Genomic DNA, 17,000 nt, shown 5'->3' with positions numbered 1-17,000 from the left:
TACAGTATCTACAGCATGTCAAGAATGTTGGAAAAGATGATTCTGAACTTTGAAAGTTATTTTTACAGCCATGATAAGCTAAGGAAAAAAGTATGCTGGTCTTTGCTGGCGATGCCTGGGCTGACTTGTTAGAGGAATATATTTTTAAACTGTAATTGGTTTTAGCAGTGTTTACTGCTGCACCATTTTAATGTATTTTTAATAGCTGTATTCTGGTGTTTAATATGGAAATAAAGTGGTGTAAATGTGCATCTGGGTTATTTTTGTTTCGCATGTTCATTGCTCTAATTAACATAGATTAAGTTGAAGATATTTCCTAATTAATATATATATATATTTCTCGTATTTCTTCTACCCCCACAGGTTCATGCTTTAAATATCCTTCGGGCACTGTTTAGGGATACACGTTTAGGTGAAAACATCATACCTTATGTTGCAGATGGAATGCAAGCAGCAATTTTAGGTTTTGTGTCACCTGTCTGGGCAGTAAGTTAATTCTTAATTTTGCTTCTCTAATGTAACATGAAATAGAGTGGTTCTATTCAGTGAAGCTTTGGTCATGTTTATAAATGGCAGTACCTTGATTTCTGGAATGTTACATATTGTTGAATTTTAAGGTACAATACAGAATAATGTAGACCTGCAAAAAAGTCAGTCTTGGTCGTGTGTTTTGGTTTTGTTTCGTTTTTCTGTCATGTGAAGTGTTGACATTGACAAAAAGTAGGGACAAGGGTTATCTTGTAGATAAAAATAGATCTGGCTGTTAAAATTTGAGTTAGTGCACCTAGCTGTTAGAGTAAGGAGTGCATTTACATTCATTCTCACTGTTAATTTGCTTTTCAATGAAAGAAAGTATTCCATGTCACATATTGAGGTTGAGCATTTAGCAATCTACTATGGGTAATGGTTAATGCTCTGGATCATTAGAAATCTGGATGTATCCGTTAAAGATGAACATCTCCAAATAATCTGAACTTCCTGTTAGTGCCCTCTCGATTAAGAGGAAAGATGTTCTGAATTAATTCTGTTTGCTGACCTCTGAACAATAGGCTTGCTCTGTCCTTCACTCCGGTGTTGTTCTTTTTGACTGTGCAGTAGTGGCTGTATTTAGAAAAAATTATTGGTACATTTAAAAGGAATTATTGAAACATAGTTTGTGTTCTTTTTCCTTCAGGTAAGAAATTCGTCTACACTTCTCTTTAGTGCTCTGATTACAAGAATTTTTGGGGTTAAAAGAGGGAAAGATGAAAATTCCAAAAAAAATAGGTAAGCTTCACTTGTTACCAATTATAAGTTTGCAAAACATGACCTTAGCCAACAACAATTTGAAAATGTTGCTTGCTTTATGGATATATTTGAATCATGATGTTACAAAAACATCTAGCTTTGCTTAAACTTTGCTGCCAAGAAATAAGCAATAGGGCCAAAAATTTCTGCTGTCAAGCACTGAGTTAATTTGTACTTGTGCAGTTTCACAGAAGGGGAATGTTGTGGAGAGGTTTTTGTACCAGCAGCCCATCCGAATGCCCAGTGTCCCTTGTGGTCACAAGCTGGCCCTAGTGTTCCTGCCAGCAAAGAGAAGGGGCTAGAGAAGAGGAGGGGCAATGGACACATGCATTGTGTGTTCTCTTACCTCTGGAGCAGGCCTGGAGTTAATTTCACCCCTATGAATCAGAGATTTCCACCCCTGCACTCCCTTTAGTTTCCTTACTCTTAATACACCCTGTCCCTTGTTCATGTCTCTTCTTTGTGAAGCTTCTTCTCTTCCAAGGGATTTTCCCCTTGAACTCTATAGTCCTGCTCCAGATCCTCTACTATTTCACTTTCTTATGTAAAACCAGTTCTCTCCGACTCTTCAAACTCCCAGTCCTGAGCATTCCTGTTTCTCTGCACTCTCCAGTTAGTGCACAAGCAGCTCCATGTTTTCTTTGGCCTTCAGCCCCTTCCTTTAGCTGCTGCAGCAAATGAAGCATGCCCATGCCCTGGACTCTGCAGCTATGGTTCTGCACTTGAAGGGATGTAAAAATAGCTTAGGATGCAGAATAAACTCATTAAAAAATACTCCTGGGTGCATCTGTGGGGCCATAGAGTGGTCACTCTGTGGATATTATGGTAACCAGTTCAAATCACGGACAAAGTATGCAATTTCTGAAATAAGACAGTTGTTAGAATTTACCTTCAAAAATTCCGCTAATTTTTTTTTTATTCATTATACAGTGATTCCTTAGTGTTGATCTCTGTAGCTGATATAATTTTCATGCACATTATGAGAAACTAAATGTCCTGGGTTGATACGTGTCTTTCATCTTTTAGCTGATAGGTGCCATTTTGGTTGTTTGAAATATTTAATTTATTTTAGGTGTCACTTGAAAAATTAGTTACTATGCATGTATGAACGTGAGGAAGAAATACAGATGGGAGCTTGGAGGGAGATTTCCCTTAGAAAATAACTCTTGTGCCTCAAACCAATTTGAAACGTCATCTCCCCTACTGCATGAAAAGATCCCTGCTTTGTCATAAACCCAAATCATGTCTCACTGGAACCTGAAATTCACTCCCATAACCACTGAAATCCAAGCGGAGCAATAAAGCTGTTTCTTGCCTTCTCACTTTGTTTCTGTAACAGCATCTAAAGCTTGAGTTTGTGTGTTGTGTTTTGTGTGTTTAATTAGTTTGTTTGTTTGTTTTTGTTGTTTTTAAATTTTTAAAAATTTAATATTGAACAGTTACTGAAAGAGATATGTACCTCAGCTTTTTTACACTTGTATCCTATGGAAGAACTACACAATAACCCTTGCAATGAGAAGGCAAACTGACTTCTCAAATACATGCAGTGTGATGAGTAACGTTATCTGAGATTTGTGTTTGTGGAGTTGCAGAAAGTAATGCATTTGAGCATCTGTTGGGCATGGGAGATATCAGAATGAAGGAAAATAAACAATGTTAGTTTTTATGTAACTGGCACTGTTGCTTCTCTGAAGCCTTTTGTTTAGAGTAATTTCTTTGTAGTCATTTTGGCCAAAATATGTTAAAGCTGGGCTGTCTTCTTTTTCTTCCTCTATTTGTTTAGTAATTTTGCATTAGATGTTGTATGTAGTCAGTTCTACCGTTTCCTATCTGTACTTGTCAATACCATGAAACAGGAATGGGAAAATACTGCTTAAGACAAATCAGTGAGAGACAGAAGGTATGAAAACAGGGGCAGTGACTGATGTCAAGTTTGACTCCTGTCTCCACAGGAGATACCGGATCAGAGGGGGTATCAAACTAATTTTCACCGGGGGCTGCATGAGCCTCACAGTTGCCTTCAAAGGGCTAATATAATTTTAGGAATGTGTACATGTAACTACTCGTATGCTTATACAGCCCTAAAATTACGTTTGGTCATTTGAAGCCAACTCATGTGGCTGCAGGTGAAAATTAGTTTGATATCGCTGATCTAGAGGTTGTTGGGCTGTTTTATTTGCAAAGGCGCTTTCTCTGAACTTCGCCCAGGGGTTTAAGGTAGTTTGTGTTTGGGAAGAGGTCTGTGTTTTGGTGATTTGGCACCACGAGGTGTCACCGTTGCTGCGCAGCTCAGTACCATGTACCTGCGGTGCAGCTGTGCTTGGGCACTTCGCTTCCAGAACTCTAAACTTGGTTTGTTTAGTGTTTTGCCAGAACAGAATTCACATATTAAAACAAAGTGATTTTTTCCCCCACTTTTAAATCTGTCAGTTCACTTTAAAAGCACTAGCATTTTAGCAACTTGTGTCTAAAGGAACTTGTGTGAAAGTCACCTGTCTTTGAGCTGCCTGTTCTGTTGTCTGCAGTATGTTCTGTTTGCATTAAGGGCCAGTCTGCCTGTGGACAGAGACACATACCAACTCCCTCGTGCTGTCATTAGGACTTTGCATAGGTTTCTGGTTTGCCTTATTTTAGACTAGGGGTTTGTATCTGTTTCTCCAGCTCCAGTGTGGAGATACCTTGCTGCTGGGCTATTCTAAGCATCTGTCTAAAAAGGAATGGACTTTCTGGTTGTTTTCTCAAGAAGAGATCCTGCGAAACTGATGTAGTTGGGCTGGTGGAGAGTTTGTGTAGATGAGCAGAAGAAAGCTTTGTTGGAAGGGTACTAGCAACTGAACTCCACTGCCGTGTTACTTTCATATGCTTTGTGTTACATTTCCTTTTTTTTTTTTCCCTCTTATCTCCATCCTCTATACAGAAATTATAGCCTATCACGTCTTTTGCTGTTTTAAGTCTGCTGATGTTACATTCCATTCCCTATTCATGTTGATTTTGTACATCATAATTGCCATGCAGCTGGGGTGTTGATTTAGTGACAGCACAACGGTTGTCTGTTATTTGATGGTCTTGATGAGTTGTGAAGCACTAGATTGAATGACTGAATTAACTACAATCTATGTCTGATCAGTAACCTGTTTGGTGTGGTGGTTGTGGTGTTTTGTTCCCCCCCCCACCCCCGCCCTGCAAGGGATATGTGAAAGAATCATGGAATGTTAGGGATTGGAAGGGACCTCGAAAGATCATCCAGTCCAATCCCCCTGCCGGAGCAGGAACACCCAGATGAGGTTACACAGGGATGTGTCCAGGCGGGTTTGAATGTCTCCAGAGAAGGAGACTCCACAACCCCCCTGGGGCAGCCTGTTCCAGCATCTGTCACCCTCACTGAGAAGAAGTTTCTTCTCATATTTAAGTGAAACCTCTTGTGTTCCAGTTTGAACCCATTGCCCCTTGTCCTGTCATTGATTGTCACTGAGAAGAGCCTGGCTCCATCCTCCTGACACTCACCTTTTACATGTTTATAAACATTAGTGAGGTCACCCCTCAGTCTCCTCCAAGCTAAAGAGCCCCAGCTCCCTCAGCCTTTCCTCATAAGGGAAATGCTCCACTCCCTTCATCACCTTTGTTGCCCTGCACTGGACTCTATCCAGCAGTTCCCTGTCCTTCTGGAACTGAGGGGCCCAGAACTGGACACAACATTCCAGATGTGGTCTCACCAGGGCAGAGCAGAGGGGAAGGAGAACCTCTCTCAACCTACTAACCACCCCGCTTCTAATACACCCCAGGATGCCATTGGCCTTCCTGGCCACAAGGGCACAGTGCTGGCTTGTAGTCATGGGTTTGGGTTTTTGTTTTGATTTCCCCACTGCCCCGTCCCAACATTCTTGTGCCATTTTGGGTGTTTGCAGTAGAACAGCTGCGTGAAAGGGCCCACTGACTGTGACAAAGCAAGTGAGGGGATGCCTAACTCTGCTGAGAGACTTTTTAAGTTATATCTGCGGTGGTCACCCCTACTGGAGGGCAGAGGCAAGAAGGTGTGTTGAGCTGGGCTTTGGAATCGTTCAAGGGGCGTCAGGAAGGTCAGCCAGAGCTGTCAGCTTCAATCTGAGGAGAAAGCAACACTGAAAACTTGGTCTGCAGTCTGAGGAGACACAGGTTGAAGAAATTATGAACTACATATTTTTGCTTCTGCTGCTTGGTTGTGCTGGTTCTGTTCTGGGGCCATTTGCACCGTGTGTGCATCAGCAGCTGTGTTGACACAACTGGAGCAGGGAAGGAAAGCGATTTCTTGAGCAGAATGCTGGGCTCATGCCAGACTTCACTCTTAAGGGTTCACTAGAAACTTGAAGGGACTACTCTACATCATGCTCTACAGGAGATGCAATCATACCGCGTTTTCATTAAATATTGATGTGTCTCTTTAATTTCAGCATGGGCAAGAAAATAATGAATTGGAAAATTAATACTTGAAAAACAACAACTTAGTGCAGCTCTTGCAAGTAGAAGCAATAGAAGACTATTTATAGTGGTCCATGCAACTATACAGGTTGAACTTTCTCTTTGTAGTGAAAAGAAAATTAGAAACAAATTTTTTCTGGGCTCTGTTTCTGAGAGAGACTGTATCAAAACAACTAATGCTGCTCTGTGTGTGTCTGTATTGGACTTTAAATTCCAGATAGCTGACATTTAAAAAATGGTCCTGTTAACACTTACCTGTAGGGGGACTTTTTTTTTTTTTGTATATTTGATTTGGGAATACAATTTTCTTAAATATTATGACAATTTCAAATCTACAAGGCTTGGAATGAAATTCTCACCACATAAATACAAAGTACAGGTGTGCTTTCCACTGGCTGCCCTGGAAGCACCGCTCTGAGGTTCATGGTGAAGACCTGAGTATGACGCTCGGTGTAATGCACATTGATTGAAGTTTGGCTTTGAATGGCAGTGGGTTCTGTAGGCTGATGAGTTCTGCCCCTCGCGCTTTGATTAAATAGCCATTTTGTTTTCTTGAGCAGTCAACCTCCATACAGTGTAGGTTTGCTGATTCTGCACACTTTTCAAAAAGCTGGAGTGTAATGTATGCTTAATAATTCTGTGTTTTTCTTGGGTATTTTTTTTTCTGTTGGCGTTACTACGGATTGCAAATCTTCTAAAGTAAATGTTTGCTTTAGTTGAGCAGGAGTATTCTTCACATAAAAAATTAGGATGTCTTGAGATGAAGAGATTTTAAAAATAAAATGAAATATAAATTGTGATAGGTAATGCACATATGTACATGAAAATCAAAGTAAGTTACATAGAAAGATAACTGAAATTAGTTTTGAAATGTAATTAAATTTCTCATTGTAGAGGAATTCTGCCTAAATGAGTTACATTAGTACTAGCGATACTTTCCCCTAAATTCTTATACACACACACATCTATATATGCATTTGTATGCTGCCTGGTGGAAAAGGATGTGGGGGTCTTGATTGACAGCCCTCTGCACGTGAGCCAGCAGTGTGCCCAGGTGGCCAAGAAGGCCAACAGCATCCTGGCTTGTATCAGAAATAGTGTGGCCAGCAGGACTAGAGAAGTGATTTTGCCGCTGTATTCAGTACTGGTGAGGCCCCAGCTTGAATCCTGTGTTCAGTTTTGGGCCTCTCACTACAGGAGAGACATTGAGGTGCTGGAATGAGTTCAGAGGGTGACGAGACTGGTGAGGGGTCTCGAGCACAAGTCCGGTGAGGAGCAGCTGAGGGAACTGGGGCTGTTCAGCCTGGAGAAAAGGAGGCTGAGGAGAGACCTTATCGTTCTCTACAACTACCTGAAAGGAGGTTGTAGCATGGAGGGTGTTGGTCTCTTCTCCTGAGTATTAAGTGATATAAGGAGAGGAAATGGCCTCAAGTTGCACCAAGGCAGGTTTAGATTGGATATTAGGAAAAAATTCTTCATGGAAAGAGTTGTCAGGGATTGGAACAGGCTGCCCAGGGAAGTGGTGGAGTCACCAAACCTGGAGGGATTTCAAGATGTGTAGATGTGGTGCTTAGGGACATGGTTTAATGATGGACTTGACAGTGTTAGGTTAATGGTTGGACCTGATGATCTTAAAAGTCTTTTCCAACGTAAACAATTCCGTGATCCTATGTATAAAACTGGAGTCTAGACCAGTGATCTGCAGGCCAGTGCTGCGCCCACACACACATCAGAGACCTTTTTGGTCTGTAGTCTAGGGCTGATTAAAGCTGCTATTGCTTGGCCACTAGACAAGACTCTTCTCATCAAATATCTTATATTTCTGTGGTATTTTGTTTTGTTTTTGTTAAGGGATGAACATGGTCAGAAATTGCCTTTGAGATAACTTCCCATTTGACTTAGAACAAACTTTAGTCTTTAAAATAATGAAGGATCATCCTGGCTTATCTGAAACTGGAATTTTTTGAGTTGGAATATAAATGTTGCGAAGTCCTCAGAAAGATTAAACAATAGCCTCAGGTAGTGGCTGAGGTTAAAAGAAGGGATGGTGGGGGGGATTCCCTTAGCTTCTCACATTGGTGGAGGAGGTTCCAGGAAGGGAAAGCTTCAACTCTTTGATTAAAAAGCAGTTTTTTAAGCAAGACTGAAATGGTACAGTGGAACATGCTTATTTTTACACAAAGTAACTGGTGTATATATTTATGTTTCTGGGGGGGTTGGGGGGGGTAGTTCCTATTTTTTTAGACTCTAATGAAGGGAAAACACATATGCAGAAAAATACTTAGCTGTGAACACATGTTTTCTGTGAAGTAAATATTTATGCTGTTGGGAAATTGAGTATGAATGCTGCCATGTTCTCAATGCTGTTTTAGATATATCTGAAAAGAAAGGAATAACTTTAATTGCCATCTACATAGTACTTCTTGAATTCTTTATTTTCATTGATAGCAATCAGTAAATGTTAATGACTGCCAATAACTTCAAGCACTTGGAAAGGAGAAACTTATCTTTCTACTTACAGGAAGATGAACACTATGTATGAACAGGTTTTGAAGATGCATACTTGGCTGTGAGGCAGTCAACATGCATGACTGCCCTCTGCTTTTGTTTCTGTTGCAAGTTGAGTGTTCAGCACTTCTCAGTAAGTGGCTGCTTGTACGTTTGAAGGTCACTGAGTAAAACCAAGTTAACTTTTAAAAACGCTTAATCTGCCTTTCTTTCCTCCTGAATTGACATGTACTTTTCTTTAACATTAAGGTTCTGTATGAATACTGAGGGGTTTAAGACCATAAATAATTTCATTTTACACTGTGGAGAGTTAGAGGAAGACACTGCAAATTGGCTGTTCCAATGCAAACCTCAATTTTCATAATATTATCCCTCAATTAAATGATTCCAGTATTATCTTCCTCTTCACTAAGCTGCTCTAGGGTTGCAGCTTAAAGTACCTGAAGTACATCTCAAGCACATCGTTTTTGTTGAATGTTCCACATCTGGCAGACCAACACTTCCAATATTTCTACCTTAACAGGTGAAAAAATTTGTCTTACATCAATGATGTTTTGTCAGTCTTAACAGCAACTTCATTAGACGTTTGCAGTGCATCATACTGGGCTCTGATAGGACTTCTGAGCTGCGTCTTTGTTGCCCACAGAGGAGTGGCCAGTAGTGTTTCGGGATAAGCTGGAACAAACTCTGGTGGCACTAACATGGTCAAGCTGTAATGGCGCATCAGTGTTGTAAAATCAGATAGCCCTGAGGAGCGTGTCCCTAAAAACAATACCCAGGTTGACTCCAGCCCATAAACGCTCAGTGTGGACTTGGAGACGCCCCCGTGGCAGAAGTCCTGGTGGTAGGTGAGGTCCAGCTACACATGTGAGGATGCTGAATGCAGCGATGGGTCCGCAGGTGGGACAGCAGCGTGCGGAGCCTCTTTTGCGGGCTCCCACAGGACAGAGCACGTATGATCTGGTTCACAAAACTGGCCTCTGAGCTCTGAGGCTCTTGGACAGCCTACTGTGGAGGGAAGGGCTGGGGTTGATTTATCCTGGATCGTGTTACTGATTCCCTAGTGGGTTTTGTCTGGCAACCTCGTTCTGTTGCAGCTCTTCAGTTGAAACACTGGGTCAGTGACAGTGAGGTTTCACAAGATGACTGAACCATTTAAATGTCCCACGTCTTTTTCCTGTAGCTCCTTCGGTGCCACGTTTTGCAGCCTGTTTCTCTGTGCCCCCTTAGTTGTCCCAGTGAATGCTTGCAAATTAGTTATTAAGGACTTGGTACAGTACATGGTCTTGTGAGGGGTTGTTTTTGTTAGAAAGAAATCCCTCCCCCTTCTGTATGGCAAAAATAGGCCACTTGTATTTTGCTCAACTTCTTTGTTTTTAATGTTCTGGCTCTTTTTTTTTTTTTTTTTTTAATTGACTTTGACAGATTTAGAAGACTTAATCTCCGGACTGTCTCAAGAAAACATGCAAAAGTTCAGGCTGACTCAGATAACCATTACAGTTTTTACTGATTAATAGTTCAATAACAATATGCTTGTTTAAACATGATTTTGAATAGGAGTCCTATTTCTAAGTACCTTTATAATAGGAATAATGATTATAAGGTGCTATTAACTAATGAATTGCAGGTAAAATTTATGAAAGTTTTGTGCAGAAACAGACACAAATTGAAAACAAGCTTCTAAAGAAAACTGTTTCCCTCTGTGCTATTACTTGAATTCTGTTTGTTTTACAAGTCTAATCTAAAAATATGTAAAATCCCTTGCAGCAGAAAATAGAGACTGTTCTCCTTGAGGCTGAGGATGCTCTGTGTCTATATGGTTTCTCCTGATTTTTAGGAACGCGATGTGTTTATCTGTCTGAAATACCTAAAATCCACAGAACTATTTTTACTTCAAGGTTTTATTTTGTATATACAGAGTAAGAAAAACATTAACCCACATAAATCCAGGTCAGACCTCTGGGACCTAAACACACACTTAATGCACTGGTGTGCAAATGTGTATCTGTGCTCTCCTGAACAGGGAGGATCTTCATAACACTCTGTCTTAAGTCAGAGCCAGAAAATAGGAAGATGAACATGGTAAAGTGACCTGAATGAAAGTCTGCCTGAAGTCAAACATCCTAAAAATAGATGTGCTGGCCTGAGGTAACTTCAGTCCATTCACTTGTTTTAAATAAATTAGGGGCATAATGTTAATACTTCTTTCTACCAAGTGAGTAAAATGCATTCAGTAAAACAAAAATTACTCTAAACTGAACTACAAGAGTAGATGATTTTGTTTCTGCTGTAGTGATAAAAGTTGTCATCAGTATGAATTGATACAATTACTCAGTTTTGTTCCATGCATAATGTATGCATCACATGTTCATTAACTTCACCATACTAAGTAAAAAGCAGTTACTCTCAGAAAATACTCCCAGACAGAGAGAAAGTGGGTGGGTTGTTTGGAGGTAGAATTCACAATGCCAAATTTATGGCAGGGTTTTGAAGATTTAATAGTTATATAGGAAGTGGTTGAGGAGAGTTCTTGGAGACTTTCTGGAGATATATGCATATCTCTTGATTTTGTTTTTCTGTGTGTATACACATGTATGTACATACACTTGTGCAAACTCATGCATGTAAAAAGTTCAGCTTTCTAAAAAAAAGTTTTAAAAATAATTATGTATTATATGTAAAATTATATAGAATACAAAGTTTAAAATATATATGTTTTTATATATGCATATATGCAGACATGTTTATGAATCTATTTCAAATTTACAGTGTTGATTAATATGTTGATATAGGTACCAGGTTGCATCTGTGATGAGGGGGTTTAAGTGATGTTCTGCTATTTTTATTCTGAGCTCATTGTAGACTTCTCTTGCTAGTATAGCAACAGAAGTACTCTTGGAAAAGGACTTTACAGATTATTTTAGTGAACTGTGTGTTGCGTAATTATTCCTCTCAGTCACACTTTTCCCGAAATATTTGTACTACACAGGTGCTCTTTCCATACCTGATTACACAAAGGGTATAATAAATAGGGAAACAAGAGGTATAAAGAAACTTGTACTTAAAAGAGATCAAAGTAAACCAGACCATGCAGTCCTTTGGAAATCTTGGCTAGCTCTCTTGTAAATAAAAGTGCTTCTAAAGCAGAAGGTATTTAACTACTGTATTTATACAGGCCTTGATTGACAGTTCGGTTATTAACTTCGTAAAAACACAGCAACGTAAACTAATGAGAATGTTTATTCTAGCACTTCTATCTGAAGGAAAATGAAAACTAAGATATAGTGGCATATTCTTAGTTCCTTTTAAGTATTTATTTTAGGGCTGTGCAGCATAAAAGAATGTTTTTCAAGTCAGTGAACTTGAACTATTTTGCTTACTGTTCTGGGATTTAAGTATTTTCTAATTCCTAACAAAACAAATGTTAGATTTATTGAAGGTGTCGAGTCACCACATCTTTATCAAAGGTGCAAACCTCACATCTTTATAATGATTCTTCTTTTGCCTTCATAGTGGTTTTTCATTTCACATGGGGTGAAAATGAAATCTGAATTGTTTTTTATAACTAACCCGATGTGGTTATAGAAAAGTTGGCCCTTCTCGTCACTGAAGAGGTGTCCTGTGACATATTAGGCCTAGAAAAACAAGTATGCAATAGTATTTTATATCCTTGCCCTTGGGCTTATTAGCTGATATATTGCACCAGATTTTCACAGTTGTTTTTTCCAGGCTTCATTGTGGCTTTTCAAGCCTCCCTAAAAAAATTACATGGTCATTTTGTCTTCTGTGGGAGCGCTAAAATTCTCTTATGCATGTGAAATATTTGAAAGCAGCTTGTCATGAATCCTGAGACAGGATGTGTTTTCAGGAATTTAACTCTTAGAAAAGTTCTTTAAAACAAAATTGTTGGAAATGAATGCTTAAAATTTATATATAATCTTTTTTTCTAAAGGAATTTGTCTGTTATTGTTCTCGTCTCTTAGTAAGAATGCTGGTGATGGTTGTGATCCAGAGGGGCTGCTAATCAAGAGCTTTCATAACTATGTACCATTCTGGAATGTAAACAAAATTTTTATTTCACATCAAGTTACTATTTTAAATACTAGTCGACATTGTGACAAAAAGAATACTTTGTGCTGAAGTGAAGACCAAGTGACTAACTTAGCAGGAACTGTTGTTTACTGTAATTGCAGTAGCTAGTGATGGCCAACAAGTCCAGGAAGACATGAAAAACTCTGTTCAGAGGACAAGGTTAGAACCATGGAGCTGGAGTGGGAAGTAGCTATGTGGAATAGTACAAACTTCACAGGGTCTCTTGGTCCTGTTTCCCTGATTCCTGTTCCAAGTATGACTGTGAGAAGCACTAGATCAGATCAGCAGTGGCTTTGAATGAGTTAAAAACCTCCAAGCATAGAGATTTCACAACTGCTCTGAGTAACATGTTCCAAAGCTTCATTCCCATGGTAAGTGTAGATTTTTTTTTTTCCTGTTACCCAACTTAAAACTCCCAAGCTATGATTTATGACCATTGGTCCTCTCTATACCATCTGCAACTATTGCAAGAAGTTTAGCTCTCTAATCTTTGATTCCTTCAAGTGGTTGTTGGCTGCTCTTGCATCTTCCCTGGAACTAGTCTTTGTCAAAACAGAACAAGCCTGGCTCCTTCAGCAGCTTCTCATAGGGCATGTATTCTAGGCCCTGTCCAACTGAGCAGCTGTTTGCTGGACCCTCTCCTGTTTCTTCTCATCTCTTCTGAACCTGGCACCCCAAAACTGGCTGGAGGATTCCACGTACAGTCTCACTGTACCAAGTAGAGGAGGGTGATACAATAACTTCCCTTGATGTGTTGCTGCGTTCATCCTAATGAATGTGGTCCAGTCTGTGGTTTGCCCTGTTTGCCGTGAGGACGTGCTATTGGCTCGTGCTGAGCTTGGCATCCACTGTAACCCCCAGGTTCTTTCCTGTGGGACTGTGACTGAGCCAGCTGGGTTTCAGCCTCTGCTGATGCTCAGGGTTATTCAGCCCAGGTTCAAAATTTTGTATTTCTCAGTGTTGAACTGCATGAGGTTTCTGTTGGCCCAAGCCTCAAGCTTCTCAAGGTCTATCTAGACTAAACTTCTACTATTTGTTGTTTCATCCACTCCCTCTAATTCAGTGTTGTCTGCAGATCTGCAGAGGGTACCTTCTACTTCCTCAACCATGGTGCTGATAAAAGTATTGAGGGATGTAGGGCCCCCAGAATTGACCTGTGGAATATTCCACTGGTTACCAGCCAACAAGCAAACACTGAACCATTGATACCCTTTGGGCCTGGTGGTCCAGCCCAAATGCTTTGTTTATCCAAGCTGTACTCTTTCAACTTCCAAATGAGAAAGCTGAGTGAAGCTCAACTTGTTTAGAAGTACAACATTTTCTGGTCCATTTTACAGTTTTCTGCCCTAATACAAATGTACCTTAACTGCTTTCCCCAAGAAATAAGAAAAAACATATTCTATGAATGATTTTGAAATGATGAGAATTATTTTATCAATTGTCATGAATCTATTTGAGTTTCATTTATTTGAATGCTCACCAGACTGTTGGACTCTGTGCATTTATTGGCAACTTTCTTTAGGTTGGTTTCTCTGTCAGTTACTTCTTTGTGGACCTGAAACTCTGAAACCTGGCAAGTTTGGAGCCTTTCAGTAGTGCGCACACCCTTACCAAAACTGTAGTTATAGTGCTTGCTCTGAAATTTGTAGATTACCTCCTTGGGCTGACTGTAATGGGATAATCTTAGAACAAATTTAAAATTCTGCTCGTCTTTTTCCTAAGACAAGTGAAATCTGCAATTCTTTTGGAAGTTTTTTGGTTTTGTTTTTTTTAGAAGATGCAAGCCACATGTTCACTTTTTCAGAAACATGCTGCAGAGTTCAATATTGTTTTAAAAGGAGTGAAACACAAGTTAAGGGTGATTGCTATCTGCCTTAGACCTTCTGGAAGTTAGTTCTAGAAATTTTTTCATACTCATCCAGTGTGCGTTTTGGAATCTGCTTGCATACAGTCTTAGTCTAATTGGTGACATCAGGGGTAAGATTTTAAAGTTACTTGTTGCTAATCTTGGTATACTTCTTAACAACAGTTTAGCACCAGTTGAACTGCATGTGTTTTAACTTCAGCAAAGGGTTGGAACTTCCATGCAAATCAGCGTGTCACAAAATCACGGAAGCACACAGTAGTAAGTGTCTTGCCAGTACATTGACTCAGTTACTTTCATAAACAAGCTTGATATACTATTCCTTTTGTAAACCAGTCGAATCATATCTGAAAAACAAATTGGTTTTTCATATTATTTCTGTAGGAAGACTCTCTGAATATACCACTTTTCCAAGTAAAACTTCTGAAGGATCTTGCTGTTTTGATCATTAGAAACTTAACTTGCAATGTGTATTTATTCATAGCTGTTTAATACTCATTTGTTCTTATGCCAGCGTTGTCCTCTATTTTAAATAAATATTTTCTCTCCCAGTGCTTTCCTTGAGGTATTTGTGGATGCCAGTCATATATCCCATCTGTGCTGAATTTGCGAGTCAAAACAAATTGAGGTTTTAAAGTCTCCTCTCAGCAAATTTGCTTTCTCTTCCTTTGGTCATGTGAGCAGCTTTTATCAAGTGTCCCTTTTAGCTGAATGTTAGCTGTGATTTATGCCAGTTTGTGTCCTACCTGATTGTTGGAGAGTGGCATTACTACTTCCTTGTCTGTACACACTGTCTCAGGGTTGATGTGTTACAGAATCACATTGCCTTTTGTCCTCTTGGTGAGGGGTCCAAGGTACCAACTAATATGCTTGTATCCTTTTGCTATTTCCAGCTGGTGAGCTCGTAAGGTGTAACAGAATTTTTAATTAGTCCTTGTATATGCAGTCTTTCTATCTACTGATAATTTTACGTCCCTCTCCACAAACAATGTTTCATAACTCTTATTTCATTGATGGATTTTCATTTGCATACTCCTAACTCTTCTACTGTGGTCTTCAATTAAAGTAATTGTGTTGGACCTAACCTATTCTTGAGACCACCAAGAACCAACTTGAAACATGTCCTTTTTGGGTCTTTTTTTTAAGTCCAGTTCCTTCTCAAACGCTTTATGTGATAACATACCCTAATTGCAGTGCATCAAGTTTTTTACTGCCACTCATAGGGATTATATTAGAGTTTAATCTGTTAAACCAATGCTGTAGTTTCACTGTGGGCTTTCTGTAAATGTTTCCTCAGCCTACGTTGTGGGATGTCGTCTTTGTGCTGCTTTCTGTGCCTCACAGAAAGCCTATTAGGGTTTTTAGCTTTGAAGGTACCATATGAGAACTGGATCTCTGCTCCAAGCTGGAGCTGCCCTGCTTTTTCCTTTGAAGCAAATTTGATTTAAAAATGTGCCGATTTCAAATATTTCATTTGTTGAGATAACATTTGGCAGACTTCTGTGACTACAACTGTTTGATTTCCTCTGTTTAGTAATATAGTTACCATTCTTAGATAAGATATGGGTTAGGTTGGCACGATCTACTTTCTAACATTTTTTGCACATTGCACTTCATTCCACTTTATCTTATTCTCTTATCTGTAGCTGTTCTCATTTTCAAGTTTATTTTTTCCCTTAATTTCTGTATATTTTTGAAGCCAGCATAGAGATCTGCAGTTTTCTGAATCATTCTCCTTACCAGGACTTTTGAATAATTTAAAATGTTACATATTTAATTCCTTTGTGTATTATACTGTCTGGCTATGTTCTTAATATCCAAGATAATAAATTGTCCTTTGAGTTGAATGGGGTAAATTCTTTAAGTTTTGCTTTCCCTTCAGTTAGGTTAACTTCTGTTTTATATAACCATTACCATTAGTTGTCCTGTCATGAAATGCAGCCGATTGTCATATTCTTTAGTAGTATTAAGGAGAAAAAAAATCTTCTAGAGTGTATCTGAATTAGCTTTGGTCTTTACCACAACCTCATCATCAATTTTTTCATAAAATCATAGAGTAGTTTGGGTTGGAAAGGACCTTCAGGGATCAATTAGTCCAGCTCCAAGGGACATCTTCAACTAGATCAGGTTGTTCAGAGCCTTGTCCAGCCTGGCCTTGAGTGTCTCCAGGGATGGGGCATCTACCACCTCTCTGGGCAACCTGGGCCAGTGTTTCACCACCCTCATTGTAAAAAATTTCTTCCTTGTGTCTAGCCTGAATCTCCCCTTTAGTTTAAAACCATCACCCCTTGTCCTGTCACAACAGGCCCTGCTAAAAAGTCTGTCCCCATCTTTCTTATAGGCCCCTTTTAAGTACTGAAAGGCACAATAATGTCTCCCCAGAGCCCTCCCTTCTGCAGGCTGAACAGCCCCAACTCTGTCTGTCCTCACAGCAGAGCTGTTCCAGCCCTCTGACCATCTTGGCGCCCTCCTCTGGCCCCTCTCCAACAGGTCCATGTCTTTCCTGTGCGGAGGGTCCCAGAGCTGGATGCAGGACTCCAGGTGCAGAGCAGGGGGGCAGAATCACCTCCCTTGACCTGCTGGCCAGGCTCCTTTTGATGCAGCCCAATATATGGTTGGCCTTTTGGGCTGCAAGCACACATTGCTGGCTCACGTCCAACCTTTCATCCACCAGTACCCCCAAGTCCTTCTTGGCAGGGCTGCTCTCAATCCCTTCATCCCCCAGCCTGTATGGATACTGGGGGTTGCCCTGACCCAGGTGCAGGACCTTGCACTTGGCCTTGTTGAACCTCAC

The 17,000-nt window shown here is 39.9% G+C and overlaps 1 protein-coding gene across 11 annotated transcripts in view; it reads left to right on the top strand.

The window, feature by feature from the left end:
• The window catches only part of THADA (THADA armadillo repeat containing), a 171,707-nt gene that overhangs the window by 35,671 nt on the left and 119,036 nt on the right, over positions 1–17,000 (top strand). For 10 of the 11 annotated variants that reach the window (XR_011738218.1, XM_071806063.1, XM_071806064.1 and 7 more), the window contains 2 exons: positions 364–486; positions 1,175–1,266. Coding sequence is in view for 10 of the 11 variants with exons in the window: in XM_071806063.1 (XP_071662164.1) it covers positions 364–486; positions 1,175–1,266 (215 nt within the window). In the remaining variant the exon portion in view is untranslated. Of the gene's footprint in view, positions 1–363; positions 487–1,174; positions 1,267–12,443; positions 12,706–17,000 lie in introns of those variants that run through there. The other variant, XM_071806067.1, reaches the window with a different exon arrangement.

The sequence above is a fragment of the Patagioenas fasciata genome, chromosome 3, assembly GCF_037038585.1.
Source record: "Patagioenas fasciata isolate bPatFas1 chromosome 3, bPatFas1.hap1, whole genome shotgun sequence".
Classification (NCBI taxonomy): Eukaryota; Metazoa; Chordata; class Aves; order Columbiformes; family Columbidae; genus Patagioenas; species Patagioenas fasciata.
The sequence above is the reverse complement of the archived record's forward strand: the minus strand, read 5'-3'. Positions and strand labels throughout refer to the sequence as shown.